We start from the raw sequence: 17107 nt of genomic DNA, 5'->3' as shown, positions 1-17107 counted from the left end.
CCTCGGCGATATCTCGTCGCTCCCCGCACCCTCCGCTGCTCTGCTCGCTCCGGTATTTAGGGTTTGCCCGGCGGCGCCCGGGAGCGCCTGTCGTACCTCAGGCTCGTAGGGAAAACGTAGAGTGTAAGGGTAAGCCCTGTCCATAAGGTTGTACAGGTAAAGCCACCGCTCAGCTTTTATACTTGTCTCAGATCCCCACCTGAGAGCTGCTCCTCCACCAAATGCTCTACAGAAGCTGTATTATTAGCTCGGTTTGCTTTGTAGCTATAGGTGAGCAGAGAACGCGCAGCAAATTTTGTCAAGTGTTGTTTTCAATACAATAAGCACAGAGATCTCAGCTCTCAGGGATCTGTGCAGACGGGTTTCTTCCAGTATTAATATAAATTACTGAGCCTCTCAGTTTCGCATGATTCGCTTGGTTGCTTTTCCTGACATCATGAGGAGGCATGTGCGTGCTGTTTTCCTCATATGCCACGTTCCTTTTCCCTATAGCACCGAGCAGTGAATGAATAGGTTGCTGGAGAAGCAAGGGGAATGGCAATAATAAAAGAGCATTTGGGGGCAAATCAAACCGCTGTCAATTTGACAGTCTATCACTTGGTACAGGAGATACAAAACTCGTCCTGATGGACAACAGCAGGCTAATGTGTTACTTTCCAAGCGCATGTATCCCACAGATTTCAACAAAACAAAAAAGTCTGTTTCAGAAAAGATGGCAACATCCTGTGTCTGTTGGGGGGCAGAAGAAAGGGGAGAGAAAGGAGCAACAGAAAAGGTATAGAGGATGGGCTTAGTTTGGGGCATGTGATATTTAAACTGCTGCTGGTGGTGACTGAATTTGTACGAGGGAAGGGAATGTCCTTAAAAGCAAGAAATAGATGAAAATAAAAACATTGAGGGTGAATCCCTAGAGGACACAGACTGAAAAAAGTAGGATGGAGAAAAGCTTATCCACTGCTTACTGAACTGAAGAGAGGAAATGTGGAAGGAAACCGAGAAACTTGTACTTTTTTAAATATAAAAGGATTCAAGGTAGAGTGGTGTGGAGAATGGTGAAGATGATGTGATGGCTCTAAAATTTGCTAGGAATTTCCATGCCAGAATTCTATCTCTAGGGACTTCAACTTCATTAGCCTCCCAGAGGAGAAGTATCAGTGTAATTTTGGGCAGAACTGACCAAAAGTACCTAGTATAGTAAGTATAAAAAAAATCCAGATGTTCCCTGTTCAGAGTCCTTTCAAGAATCAAGCTGTAATTTAATGTTTTCGTAGCTGGTTAGTGAGCGACCAGTTCTGAGGTAGCTCAGAGAATATGAAGCATCTGTGGCAAGAAAAACTTTTCATATGCTTTTGTGATCCCTGGCCTGATCCAAGCTCTTGGTGTACAGCAAAGACATGGGGGTTTTCTTCCCTTTTCAAAACAGCAGGGACAGTGCAAGCTCTGACATTTGTTCTGGAGCTGTACAACCATTCTTCCTGCAGTTTCCTTCACATGACTTCTAAACACCATGTTGTGTTTTGTGAGCTACCTCTTTCCCAACTTCTGTGTCCAGTTCTGTGCCACAATTCAGTAAACCCTCTAGGTCATCATTTCAGCTTATTTAAATTCTACTGGCTTTGACCTTCAGTTAGTGTAAAGCTTGTGGACATCCATTCATTTCAAAGGCATTTCAGAGTTCAGCTGCAGCCCTGCTAACGATAAGGAACTTGCCTGCTGGTAATTCTCACAAGACCCATTTTCTTAAAAGATGCACCAGAAACATTGACTACAGACAGGGAGGAAAGAAGATTGTAACATTAAGGCTTTCTTTTCTGGAGTGAATCTGAAACCTTGAACACTAAAACCAAGCAAAACCTCCTTGCTTTCTAATTACTTAATTTGGATTGCTTCTGGTTCTTAAGAATCCAGGCAGCCCTTTATTGTGCCAGAATACAATATGATGGTTGTAAACAGTTGCATAATCTTACGAACTGACTGAAAGATTGGAAATGCATTTAAAGTATACTGTGTCTTCAGCTTCAAAAACAGGTATTTTGGGCAGTGTATGGTTTCTTAGAATATTGTCTGCAAACATGTTCTTTCTAAAATCCCAGTATGGCAGTTCTATACAGCAATAAAAACACACTTCTTTTTTTCTCATTTTAGGATTCAGGGTTAAGATTCCACTATGTGGCTGCTGGAGAAAGGGGTAAACCACTCATGTTGCTGCTTCATGGCTTTCCAGAATTCTGGTAAAACTCCCTACGCGCTTTTCTTGTACCAAAGAGGCTGCTTAAGACACCCCAGAGTCATCATCTCAGCTTAAGGATCCCCAGTGTGATCTGTTTTATGTATCTATGAGTACTAACTAATGGCATGGAGTTTTAGTAGGGAAAAAACACTGAAGCATTTTTACCTGAAGCATCCACAAAAAATTCCTGATGCAAGCCAACCATCTTTTTTTGTATTGTCAACCCATTTTTCCCCATGTATGTACACTTTTCGTCAAACTTGAAGGAGGAACTGCTGATTTTTAATGAATTTCCTGTTTCAGTGATGTTTTTACTATATGGCTCAACTTACGAATTATAGCAGAGGATATTAGAATAAGGATCCATTATATTTTAAGTGCAAAACGAATTGCTGCATTTATTAAAAACACTATACATCAATTTTTAACTGGGGGAGGAGGAGAAGAACTGTGAGTTCCATAGGCTATTGTGCAGCCTAATTTCAGGATGCTATGCAGGGAAAAAGGTTCTATTATTAGTACATCACAAGATGAATGATGAATCAAATCCAATCCTAAATATTTGCTTGTAACAATGAAAAGCAGCCATGTGCCTAATGATTTAATCAAATTGCTCAGGTTGTCATTTCCACGTTTAACTAGTGAGGCTTAAAGAACTTGCACCAAAAGAAACCAGTAAGAGAGCAGGGGTAGAGGTAATCCCAGAAATTCAGCAAGTTAAAAGATCCTCTTCCTTTCTAATCTCAGATATGGAGGTAGGGGCCATTGTTGGAACTCCGATGGTTCAAGCTGGATTCAGGTCATGCCATGATAAATTGACCTGGGTAAAACAGAGGTCAGTCCTCTTCCCTTAGCAATTTCCTATGCCTAATGGCCTTGAGGATGATGGTACAAACTCATGTTTAATTTAAGATCAATTTTCAAAGAAGTAGACTGTTCTAATTATAAATTGCTATATAAAAGAATTAAAACTGTAAACTTTGAAAGACAGATGGGGTGTGCATATTCTATGCAGACATTATGCATACCTTGTGTAACTCATTCTAACATAGTCAGACAGCTGAGGCTGCAGCTGATTTCCCCCACAGCAGGAGTAATAACAGAAAATGTAGCATTTTACATACATATTCTGCTGAGATCCAGTATATTATTCTACAAAAAGCAGAAAGCCGTTGTTGCAGTTGAGAGCAGTGAGTCATGCTTTAAGCGACAGTTAATATATTGTATTATCTGGCCATTCAAAAGGAATGAGTAAGAAAGCGTTACACAGGTGACTGGGACCATCAAGAGTGTAATTTATAGAGGTGTTTATAAAAAGAAGACTACATGTCCATAGTCTGTGAAATAGTCAGGCTACCAATACTGGTGTCGCTTTGCAATTCAACCAGTGAAGAATTTTTTACGCAAGAATACAGAGATTGTTGTGAGAGCACAATATAAAATAGTAAGAGATACTTAAAACAGCATCAGATTTTTATCATTTGGCCAGAAAAAAAACAAATCAAAAAACTAAACCCCGAACCAGATATGATTCACACTTAGAAATGCTATAAATAGGACAAAAATAACCAGCCAATACCGATCTTAGTGTGTGACTGGGAATGGCTAAAGGTGAAAGATCACTGAAGAGTATCTTACATCGAGCCATTAAGTGCTTTAGATGCATAAGAACTTGAAAATCACTACCAATGTTGTGGAAAGGCAATAATAAAATATTTGGAATTGGGAATCATGCTGGGACAGCTGGGTGCCTGTAAGACTTGAGTGTGAGCTGCTACATTTTTTACAAGCTGCCTTTCAGAGATAATGTGATCATAAAGTCACAAAATAGTTTCCACGACTTAACCTTACGAACATGAAAGCATTCACCAACATATCCAAACTCTGCTTGCAAAGCAGTTATCCAGTTTATCCACATTTCAGATGTGGCAAAAGGATTTCTTTCAATAGAAAACCTCCCAATTTGGTAGGTCAGACATTCAGTGATTGATGGAACGTTGTGAAAACAGAAGGTGAGGACAGCAAATAGACATTTTCTGAAAACAAAAATAGTGTATTTATGGGCCTCACTGTTTCTTCTTACTGAGTTATATAGGATAGCTACAACAGTTACCATGGCAAATTCAGCTCCCAAGCCATTGCATAATGCCTGTACAAATTTTATTCCTGGAGATCTCAGCTACATCTTGTATTTGCATTAGACAGCACTGAAATGAAAACGTTCTGACTGTTCTGTTTATATGAATACAAATTTCTGTAACTAATAAGTGTTACTGTAGTATTACTTATGTTCAGGTTTCCTAAAAGGCTGGAGGCAACGCTAAAGTGGAAGATCAGTGGCATGATATAGACACTTTGAATTAAGGTAGAATTCAGTGCATCACTCATGCTGATGATTCAAATGTTACGTATCTGTTATTTGAGACTGTTGAAACAAGAGCAGCAGTAAAAGCTAGATCCTAGCACAGAGAGATGTAGCCACTATAAATATGGCTAGCATGATTTTGGGTTTCATGTATCTTTTTATTACAGTATAAGATAAGACTGTGTCTGTCTTGGTACTGGCTATCCTGAAATTTATCTGGTTTCAGTAACAGCTGAAGGGCTGTTCTTGCAGGATGAGACCCACCATCTTCTTGCTGGTTTTGCTTCATAACACACATCTAGTCACTATATACTATTACGGAATGAGGAATAACCCAGGCCTTTGCCCGAGTTCTTAATTTTATATGTTTTTTAATGTGTGTAATGTTACCACACTTTTCCATAGAGACACAAGCAATGAAATATTTTGTGTAGTACCAGCACACTGAGAGATTGTCCTGAAACAATTCTGGTAGTATAGAGACACAGATGAAAGTATACATAATATAAATCATATAAACTTCACTAAGCTCATTTGTTATTCATTGTACTTCTTTCTTTGTTTTATTTAGTGTATTAATTATCTGACATTCCTTTCCTGAAAAAAACCCAAACCAAACCACAAAACAAACATGCCTTGAAGCATGTTTCCCTATTCCATCAAAATGTGTGTGTGAGCAAGTCAGGGAGAAGAGAAAGCTTTTCAGACCTTATTTTTTAGATGATGCTACAGCTCCAAAGATAAAACAGGCTACTCCTCTGTGTGCTTTGGTTTATACTTGCTTCCTTTGCTTCAATATACCTGCTTCCTTGCATCAATAGTTTCCATGATTCAACCTTAGGAACATGAAGGCATTCACCAACATATCCAAACTCTGCTTGCAAAGCAGTTATCCAGTTTATCCACATTTCAGATGTGGCAAAAGGATTTCTTTCAATAGAAACCTCCCCATTTGGTAGGTCAGACATTCAGTGATTGGTGGAACGTTGTGAAAACAGAAGGTCAGGACAGCAAATAGACATTTTCTGAAAACAAATATAGTGTATTTATGGGCCTCATTGTTTTTTCTTACTGAATTATATAGGATATGCCAGACTCCAGGAACTGTTAAAACACCCAGGCTTTGGCCATGCCCCCTTTCTGGCAGCTGCACTTCCTTACTGGGGAATTCAAGAAGAGAGCACAGAACTGCAAGAGCCACAGAGGACCATCAGCATACCACAGAAAGGAAAAAGAATCTCACTGCAAAAAAAGCCACGCTAATTTACCCTCAGCTATTTGAAAGCAAAATCCTGAGTGCATTTTGATATCATACTGCTTGACCTTTTAACTCCAACTTTCTTTTTTCCCCTTTGTTAGGTATTCTTGGCGCCATCAATTGAGGGAATTTAAAAGTGAATATCGAGTGGTGGCCCTGGATTTGAGAGGCTATGGAGAAACAGATGCTCCTTCTCAGAAAGAAAATTACAAGTTAGATTGCCTGATAACAGACATAAAGGATATTTTGGAATCTCTAGGTGCGTTAGTAGAAGACAAACTGTTCAGCTCACAGATCACTTCATTTTCTGGGGAAAAAACCTCAAAGATATAGCATTGATTTTTTTGTCTTTAAATTGCATTCTCTTTAATATATACATATTACAGATAAGTATAGATATAAATGTAAGGTTACTCATATTTTATGGACTATTATTAATGAAAAAGGTTTGTTTTCTAATTATGGTGTATGTTAGTATAAACAGTATGTCTATCATGAGTTTAAAAAAAAAAAAGTCTTCCCTATGTGCTGTGAAATCCAGCAGTACAAACCTATGGTCTTTCCTCCTAAAAAGGTCTTTGCTTACTCCTAACCACTGTACTTAGTGGATACTGTTCTGAATTAGGGTCTAATTGCACTTGCAGACCAAAGAATTTAAATCAGGTGACACTTTTCTTGCACAAACAAGATAGAATAAATATTTTGGGCTTTATAAAGATGATGACAGTACATATGCTGTATTAAGAAAAAATTCCTAAAATACTACTCCTGCACAGTAGTCAGTTCTCAAGAGCTGAATCACTCTGTCTTACACAACAGTGAGATGAACAGGAGGGAGAACAAGGGACACATTGCTCGCTATGGCAAATACACAGTGTAATGGTCTAGAACTGATGTGAGTCTGCAAAATTTGCCCCTCGTTCAGTTTGAAGTGTAGCTGTTCTGGCAACAAATTGTGACACTCAGTGAAGGGTATTTCCCTTCCATACCAATAGCAAGACAACAGATTAGCCTGGCATTCTCTGAATCATTTTCATTCCCTGGATACTCTAGGGATAGTGAAACAACTTACTGCATTTCACATGAAGAAATAGTAAAGCAGTGATTCCATTTTTAAGGTTTGAGCTTAGGATTTGCTTTGCTTGTGATCTTTGAATACTGTCAGAAGATAGGCAGGCAAACACAGTCCCCACACTATGTTTACATTTTCCAACCTTGGCTGGTTGTGTTAATCTCCATGGTAATGCCATGGTTATGCTTGAGAAGAGCTCTCATCCTCAGTCAATTTCATAGGGATTTAAAATATTTTGAAGAAGTATTTTTGAGGTTTGTTATGTTTGTTTGTTCTAATCCCAAGTTAAATTCTTCTGCAGAACTTGATTATATCAAAAGTACTCCAAAATATTTCTATACAAGAGGGGTTCTAAGGTGCTTTGACAACTGTGGCAAACTGTCTGAACAGTTTGACTTTTATGCATTTCATTTGTAGTGTATGTGCTCAGCATTAAAATCCTCAGGGAGGAGGGTGATGGTATCTGCCACTGGTATATAGTATATATTCCAGCGTTGGTTAGAGGAGGAATGATTAGGCTTTCTAAGAATCAGTCATGATTTTCCACCCCCCTTTTATTGCTCTTAAAATTACCATTTTTATCGATAGAGAAGTAAGTATGTGAATGCCAAGAATGTTAAAAATTGACATCAAAATAGCATATGGAGAAAAGCTACAGGCCTGCTAAGTACATAAATGTGCATATTTATGTGTGTGTATATATATATATACACTATGTATGTATATATGGTTATTAAGTATAATGCCCACTTTTTGCATAATGATGATGTTCAGTGCTTAGAAAACCTCCCATACTCAGAGAAATTCATAAGGATTAAATTTGTTCAGGAGAGGCTTAGGAGATGGCTCAGTCCTTCTGTCTGCAGTTTCAAACTCCAAACTCCCTAGACAGGACAAATGTACATGTATTGTAATGACTGCAAGTTGAACTGTACGGCTGACCCTACCTTGGCTACAATGAGAACAGGGTGGCCATTTGGATACTGAGTGACTGTAGTCTGACATTCAGGTAGCACAGTTAAAGTGTAATTGGATGTCCAATTAAATAGTTGTAATTATTTGTTAATTTTTTAACTATAATAGTGCACTATTTTTTCTAGCCATTAATTAAAGCGGAGGCAGTGCAGTATTAAATAGTTATTAATTACATTAATAACCATCTACATTAATAACCATTACACACAAACCATCTGTTTTGCCCAGTAATGATTTTAATGCATGTGGTAATTTGTATGGATGCAAATTCCACTGAAATAAAACCACAAATCTGTGTTTATGTGGTAGGATACAACAAGTGTGTGTTGGTTGGCCATGACTGGGGAGGAATGATCGCTTGGTTAGTGGCTATATGTTACCCTGAAATGGTGACTAAACTGATTGTGGTTAATTTCCCTCATCCTTCTGTGTTTACAGGTGAGTTTTATATATATATAGTCTCTGTTAATCCAGAGTATCTGCATTTTCATTATGATTGTGTTTGCTTTCAAGCTGCTAAAGAAGAACCAACTACTTGCCCTTTAGATGTTCCCTAGACGCTTTGCCAGTACACAGTGCCTCTCACAATCTGGACTGTTATGAAGCAGGAAGGTATCAAGTATTTAAGTTTTGGAAGTAGGAGTGCTTCTAAACAAACTTACTGGTACTTACCTTAATCCTTGAAGGTAGAGAAACACAATTCTCACACGTGAATCTGTTTTATACTACTCTGACAAGATAAAATTCCCTGAAGAAGGGTGTATATTGCATTACACCTAGGTAAAGGCCTCAATGCAGTAGTAAATCTGCATAAAACAGCCTTTGTAAATATGAATCAGACATTAGAATTTAATCCTGATTTAGGTGAAAAGTGACAATTTATTTTCATCATTATTATCTGGGACAATATTCATTGGAAGAAGACAGCTTCTTCAGGCTCGTACTAGAGGCTCAGGAATGTACTAGCAGTGAGCTGAAACAAGGATTTAGGTGCGCTAGCAGAAGTGTTGTGTGATAGGCGTTGAGCTTGTCTACTACCCAGAATTACAAAACATTTCATACGAATTAGATCCATAGTGAGTAATTAAAATGAAAGCAGTATCTCATTAATGTTAATGTCTTCAGTTGCTGACCTTAGCCTGTTTCTATTTAAGCCATTTCCCCAGAAATAGTTAAGACTATTCAGTGCAGATTTAATTTTCATTTATTTTCATTGCCATTGAATGAAAATCAGACCTTACACCACTGTGGAATTGGAACCATTCACACATATTGTTCTCACAGTGTTCTTAGGCAGGTAGCAGAGTCTCACTTACCCAAGGAAACGTCTGTTCACCACCACTGGAGCAAGTAGAAGCTTTTTGCAGTATGCCGTATTTTCACTGAGAGCATGAGCCAGGCTGCATAGAAGACAAACACATTTTATTAGAGTATTTCATAGCATTTCTTTGCATATTTATTAAAGTACAAAATCTGTTCTATAGCTTGATAAAGTCACCCTGGCTCAATTTTTTCTATCATGGATTAAATGAAAATATCCAGTGTATAAACTGTGCAGAAAAGTAAAGTGAGCAGTGTTGATGATGGTCCACCAAGGAAAAAATTAACAGGTGATGCAATTTACCAATGTTTAAGATAAGAAAGCTTAGAAGATAGCTGACACTTCGGTTTACTGTTTTAAAACCCATTCTTATTCACTGTCAGAATTAATATATCAGAGAGATCTCCCATGTTAGAAGTGCAATTTTGCCTTCTTGAATTTGCATCTGTAAAGGCTAAGTTCTACACTTCCTAGTAGCTGCATGCATTCTGTGCTTGCTTTTAGGAAGTTAGGTATCTGAATGTCAGTGTTGGCTCTGGCAACCCATCGGAGACACAAAGTTACAAATGAGGAAAAAAAAAAAGACTTAATGCAAATTTGGCAAATCATTTTCTTTTGTTATATATGTTCCGATGTCTTTAAGAAGTTACACTATGTAACCTTGGCTACGGTTCTTGAAATTGCCAAGAAGACAACTGCTAGAACAATTCTGTACTTTTGTGAACAGGATTGATGCTGTCTTTAGAATGTAAGTGGATTGTCAGCTACAGATTTCTGTGCACCACAGTTTTGATAAGAGAAATACTTAAAAGACTTGTATTTATGCCTCTTATTCCACAGCTGAAAAAGAAATGCTTTGGGCTCACTACACAAATAGATCTCTAAGTGAAAACGTCTCATGCGGTTAAACTCTCCAGTGTCACTTCCCTCACCTAATATTTGGCAGGCTTCTGGTTTGCTGACTGTATTAACACATCTAAAAGAAGTATGTTCTAATGGCCACGTCATATACTTACTGCTGAAATAATAATCATCTTTTATCACATAGCATGCTCTAACGTAGATTTTTTAAACATTCATTTCAGTTTAAGAATAGTAATATTAGCAGTAATTTTGAGTCATTAGTTTTCATTTTTAATTCATGGGCATTTTTGTTTCAGAATACATTCTACGACATCCATCACAATTGATTAAATCTGGTTACTACTTCTTTTTCCAAATGCCATGGTTTCCTGAATTCATGTTTACACTAAATGATTTCAAGGTGAGCAAAATGAGTGCTCTTGTTTATATATTTAACTGTGAGTGATGGGAGAATTGCCACCCACGTTGATCCCTTCTGATGTAGTTAGAATTACTGCAAAAAATGGAGCTTTCTGGTTTTTCTTTTTAAGCATTATATATTTGTATGAGTAGGATATAAGTACATAGAGCCTCTGAGATTAACTTTCACTTCTGCATTTCTGGGAGGAGTTCAGGTATGTACTTTCAACCTCCTGCACTACAGTGCATTACTCCACGTAGACAATCAACTGGTTTGACTTGTGCCCATGCCAGAGGGACATATCTGATGTCTGGGTAACTACAGCTGACTTACTGAGGCCCCTGTGTGCAGTGGGACTTCCTCTTACCCCTCTGAGCCTGGACAGGGCAAGCAGCCTGGGAGTCTGGGCATCACATTCAGCCAGGTGATGAATCCTGCCTGAGCAACCACCAAGGGCAACACCTTGCATAACCTTAAAAACTAAGTAGAAACATATATATCTATGTATATATATGTATATAGAACATATACAGCTGCAGACATGTATCCTGCGACATGCACACAGCCCAGTGCAGAGCTCCCAGTGCTGCATGCACACTGAGCACAGTGAGCTGGGGAGGTCCTGAATCATTCTCCCTTTTGCCATGTCAGCTGTTGAGGTCCATCCCAAAAAGCGTGTGCCTGCACTTGCCTTTGCCTGCCACAGGTGGCAGCTCAGGGTGCAACACTGAGAAATTTGGGAATAGTGGTATTTGCCTGTACCTAATTATTCTGAACTAAGTTATACCAGAAATAAGCTTACTATATGCTTTACACATAGCTCTCTGAAAAAGAGTTTAAACCATTCATTATACTCTAAAAAATGTACAAATAGATCTTCGAATTATGTGTCCTGTTGAAGGAGAGAAATCACTTTTTCTGCCTATCTTATGTAGTGGCTTTTTATGCTTCCTTTGTAGGTTCTGAAAAGTTTATTTACCAGCCAGGCCACTGGAATTGCAAGGAAAGGCTGCAGATTAACAGCAGAGGATATTGAAGCTTATCTCTATGTCTTTTCACAACCTGGAGCATTAACTGGACCCATTAACCATTACAGAAATATTTTCAGGTCAGTATAACATTCTGAGGAAAAGGTAACATTTTAGAGACTCCTGGAGGCCAACGCTGTTACTGCATCTTCTGCTGCTACAGTAGAAGGAAAAAACGCCCTCTGCCCCTGAAGTATCAATAGGTAACAAGTGCACTCAGTGTCAAGCCATGTGATGCAAAGTGAATTGTGCCTGTTATCCACACAAAACGGTGAAACAAGCAGAGTGCAGATAAGGACAATCTTTGTTTAAAAATATATATAATAAAGCAAAGAGCCTGCCTCATTCACAGAACCCATGGCAACCACAAAAATCCACCTCTAAATAATACTTACAGGATTAATATGATTACTTGTTTGCATCACAGTTCATATTGTCTAACAATAAGATCTAGGAAAAGCTTATTATTAGATACTACTACTAGGTAATATGGCATCCATTACCCTCACTTGTAAATTTACAAAACCATATCTAACTTTAGTTTTATTGTGTTTGGGCTGGTTCTGTGTTTTGGTTTGCGTTTTTTAAGGTGGGGTAGGGTTTTTTGTAACTATGTGTAAAACTAACCCTAACCTGTGGGGTCTGCATTGGCCTCATGAGACGCACTAGCAGCAGTACACACATAGCAGGGAGCATGCACAGACTAAAACTGAGAGAGTAACACAACAGAAAATACTTCTGCAAGCTTAATCTCTAATACTTTATTTTCTCAAGCAGTCTTCTGGTGGTTTGAACTTTCCTGGAAGGAGCTGGCTTGGCCTTAGACACTGATTCCCCCCTTTTTATCTACCAAAAACTTAACAGGGCCAGAAAGTCTTTAACTTCCGTGCTGTCACTGCCAGAGCAGTCAGCAGGGAAATACTGTGAGGAAAATGGGAATCTGAGCTAGGTGCTGTCTTGTACAGTCAAAGAGACAAAACTGGAATGAGAAAGCAGAGAGATGGTGTCTTCTCTTCTAACCAAGGTAACGCCAAGCAGAGACGCCAATGAAGAATACCTGAGATGGCTTATGCTGGTAACAGTATACTTATTTAAAGCTATTCACAGAGTGGCTGATGACATCAACTGGGATGTCCAAGGGCAACAGGCAGCTCCTGGCCCTGCAACGGCACCGCAGTAGCCCCGAGGGTAGGGCTAATGAGGAGCTGGAGAGGCATGAGCGCCCTGAGCCTGGCTCCTTACATTTGCCACAGCACCTCTCATCAGTGAGCGTGCACGTGAACCAGTAATAGTGTAATATCTGTGGTAATAGTGAAAACATCTGTGGTAGCTGACAGCTGAATTGGTGTGGGATTCAGATGAGATGAATGTAAGAGTTGGGTACGTTTAAACTATTGTTTCAGGCCTCTTCAGGCTCAAAAAAAGCCTAGTATTAGTTTTTAATCAGAAGGTATCTTCACAGCTATGAATGCCACGGTGTGTGTGTGTATTTGTGCATTTTCTGGCTTATTGTTCTTATTAAAGTATAACTGTACTGAATTCAGAGAATATTATTTTAGGTGCTGTCAGCCACAATTCAGCAGGCTTTGAACTGGAAGGAAAAGATTAGTCTTTAGCTCATTCAGTACTTGCCACTGGTTCTGATGGTCGCACCTTATGGGATGTAAAACTTTAAATATGAAAACTGGATTGGCATTTTCACTTCCTCCCCTATAAGCCATTAAGCAGCACTAATGACTGGTGTTCACCGGAACTACCAGTGGCTGGCACTGGTGACCTACATGTCAGAAGTTTCCAACTCATTACTATCCACCTGGAGTTTCATTCTTCAAAACTTAATTTTTCTGGAAAGTTATTTCCAAAGAAATGACTGAAATCCCCAACTTCCGTCCATCACCAAAACATCCTTGTTTAAAAAGCACAGAAGTCATTCCCTTCACTCTATTTGAGATACAAACAATTTTGGAATAAAAATCCCAGGTTTTGTATCATGCAGCACTTGTACAAAGCCCAGCACAGTTTTTCCAAGTGTGGCTACAAATCTTGCAAGGCACTTGGACACAAAAGAAAACCTGTAAACCCTACAATAGTGATAAAATACACATAGGAATACTGAAGAGATACAGGATACTGGATTTAAAAGGTAAAGAGATTAATCTAAATGCACTGAATCAGAGCATCAGATGATCAATTTTTAAAACTGATGCTATGAATTAAGCTATGGTTCAGTGGGTGAGGCCAGGTTGTTTGCAAAATGAGATTTTAAATCCACTGCTATAAAAGCAATTTTAAGATTTTTTCCTAATTAATCAAGAAGAAATTAGATTCTTATTTAAAATGACCTTTTATTACTATGTCTTAATATTATGTAAAAGTAGACATAAAGAATGTCTTTAAAGTGTCCATTTCTTTGTCTTATTTTAAAGTAATGTATGCCATGTTCTTTGTCTTTCCCTTTTTACATAGAGGAAAGAGAGAATAGTCTCTTAACTAACTCCTAAGTTTCAACCTAGCACTTAGGTATGTCATAAAAGTTTGTTCAGAAAATCTTTTTTATACATTACTGGTTTAAACAATCATGTTTGAGCATTAATGTAATAAAGATTTGTATCTGACCAGATGGAATCTGTTCTGAATTGTCACAGCTCATCTGTTACAATATATGTTTAAGATTAAGCAATTCAAGCATAAATTAGAAAACATTTTCAGCATCTCTGAAATAGATGAGCTGGAATAAATACTGGTGGGTTACTACAGTTTATGTTGAAGCAGTCTTTCATTTCAAGCTACTTGTATATTTTCTAATGTCTACATCTAATGTGAGGGAATATTTATAAAATATTCCATTTAAAATCCTTGTATCAAGAAAAAAGAATTAATTTTTATTGAAAGTTTAAGCAGGTCATTGCAGTGGTATAATCTTTATTAACATTCTACTTTCTTCAAAGTACTTTCCTCAGGGCTGTTCTTCAAAGTACTCTTCAAATGTCTTACAATGTATTTATCTTTGAACGCTTTCTAGTCTGCCAAATCTCTGGGTTGTGATGCTGCAGTTTTAAAGAGATTATGACTCCATGAAAAGCAAATTTTTAAGGAGCAGTTTTCTTTCACTGCATACAGATGTAGGTATGTAAATCCAAGGCCTTCAAAAACATACTGCAGCTCTTTCTAAAGGGAACTCTGATGCACTTTGAATGTAGCGTTAATTTCACAGATGAGTGAAAATAACTGAATTCTGGTCAGCATTTCAGACATCAGTGGTCTATAGAATATATAGATTATATTTTTCCACAAATACTTTTAGCTGTACTATATGATACTTACTTTTGAGGAGGTCTGAAACACTCTAGCTGGTATCAAAAGTGCCCCCCTGCCACTTCCTGGCAGTTATTTTGTGATAAGGCAGTTTGGCTACTCGGGTAGGTAGGTGCCTTGAACATTGTAGTCTAAATGTGATTCAAAGCATCGTATTTCACTAAAACCTACTTGCAATAAATAATGCAGGTTCAGAAATTTGCCATAGCATTCATCAACCAAGGGAAAGCCACTGACCTACAAAAATTCTGGCCATCTTGTTCCATACTCCCTTTTACAGAGATCATGGGGGTCCTGAGCTGAAGCATCATCAATCATGTTCCAAAAATAAGACCTCTGTTGCAATCAACTGCTGATTACAGACATGTTACAGTAAAAGTATCTTCTAACAAATTCATCATTCTTAAAAACAATTCAGAGACTCCAACCCACAGTAGTGTTTTCTTGCTATTGTGGAAGGTATCTTGGAACCTAGAAAGCCTGCAATGAGATTCACTATTGATTTCAGAAGCTAAGCTGGCTGAAACTCAGATTAGTGATTTTTTGTTAAAATGAGACCTAACTAAGTGCATTTTATTTTTAAAGCTGCCTGCCTCTGCAGCACCATGAAGTCATCATGCCAACCCTGCTCCTATGGGGAGAAAGAGATGCATTTATGGAAGTTGAGATGGCAGAAATTACACGGATTTATGTTAAAAATCATTTCAGATTAACTATTTTGTCCGAAGCCAGTCACTGGCTCCAGCAGGATCAACCTGACATAGTGAACAAGTTAATATGGACATTTCTAAAGGAAGAGACAACAAGAAAAAGAGAATGATTGTTTGTACATGTCTTAAGGGGTCTACATAAAAACTCTGCAGATTTAAAAACTAATTGTTATCAGGGCCGTATTTCCAGCCTGCCTTCTATTTTGAGCTCTGTTAAAGTGTTTTCAATGTACTGTATATTTGGACACTGATGTTACTGATAAAAGAAGAAATGAGTATGAGAATATGTGATCCAACATTGGTTTTACCTGTATACTTGTATTTTGCACATAAAAACACCTGCCTTAAGATATATACGTATTTGTACAGAAAGAAAATCACGGAAAGTTGCTTGGTTTTGTTTTCTCCCTTGCTTTACAGTTTTAATGTGTGGTGCCTTTTACAAATTTATAATGAAACAATAGAGCGGTGCCATACTGAAGGAATTCCTGAGTTTTCATTCTAGATTTGCCTGAATTTTTTTAATGTATTTTACCATTAAACAGTAACTAGCTCTTTTTATTAATATCTATTTTAGTGCACTGAATGATTGAAAAACTTCTGGGCACATTTCTAGTCTTCATGTGGGTAATGATACGTATCTTGTTGTACTGTTGAATGCAGTTGCTTTGTGCAATGTGTATTTCTTTCTTGACTAAAAAATGGGAAACCTGTACGCTCAAGATGTCTGAATAAGAAGAATGGAAAATTAAGATATAACATGTATGTAATCCACCTCTGTCTAATAAAATGCAACTTACACTACTCCCTTTGACTTCCTATGGAAAGATTTCTTATCGAAGCTAAGAACTGGGTTTGAATAGCTCAAGTGTCTGTCCACTGTGCAGCCTTCCTCATGCTGGCTGTTGTAGTTTCTTGGAAATAATGCCTCATTGTTGGCATTATCCTTCCTATGTTAGCAACCACTGTTCTTGACTCCAAGAACTGCTGCCAAGTTCCTGTGTTTATAGGAAGAAGAAACACAGTGAAACAGAGGGTAGAATTAACTTGCATGTGATGGCAGGGAGAACAAAACTGGATGCTAACTACAAAGAAGAAAGAAGCATGAAACATGAGTCCCCAGAAGAGGTGAGTCACCTGCCTGCAGGGTTTCCAAAGGCTCCCTCTCTGCCTGCAGAGCAAGTGCAGTACTCTGGGAAGGGGTAAGGATGAACAAGGACCCCTGGGGGAAGGCATCAGAGCCAGCTCAGCCTGAACCAACTGTTCACACCAGAGAAGAAGAGAGCTGACAAGTTACTGGGGAGTCCCAACACGTACCACATTGCCATGTGTGCCGTCTCTCGAGCCATGGTGTCCCACATGGATACTTGGCGCATCCCCTGCTGACATGTTGCTTGCTCCAATCCTCAAAAGAAAAGGGACCAAGGGGTGCCATCAGTGACCATCTGCTCGTGGCTGGCCAGTTCTTCCTTTTGTACTCTTCCCAACACCTGAGGAAGCGTTCCCTAAGCATGGCGGCAGCACGGTGGTAATGGTATCGATGCACCTTTTCCATCCATGGCTGGTACA

General features: G+C 38.4%; 1 protein-coding gene across 1 annotated transcript; it reads left to right on the top strand.

The window, feature by feature from the left end:
• Positions 1-606: 606 nt before the first annotated feature.
• Positions 607-16341, top strand: LOC104400773 (epoxide hydrolase 4-like; the record flags this gene model as incomplete). The annotated part of the gene is made up of 7 exons (XM_010019702.1): positions 607-775; positions 2146-2231; positions 5955-6112; positions 8210-8338; positions 10382-10485; positions 11445-11593; positions 15414-16341. Coding segments are annotated over 7 exons (1030 nt in total), but the record flags the coding sequence as incomplete, so codon positions are not given.
• Positions 16342-17107: the final 766 nt, after the last annotated feature.

The sequence above is a fragment of the Nestor notabilis genome, unplaced genomic scaffold (assembly GCF_000696875.1).
Source record: "Nestor notabilis isolate BGI_N333 unplaced genomic scaffold, ASM69687v1 scaffold28408, whole genome shotgun sequence".
Classification (NCBI taxonomy): Eukaryota; Metazoa; Chordata; class Aves; order Psittaciformes; family Psittacidae; genus Nestor; species Nestor notabilis.
The sequence above is the reverse complement of the archived record's forward strand: the minus strand, read 5'-3'. Positions and strand labels throughout refer to the sequence as shown.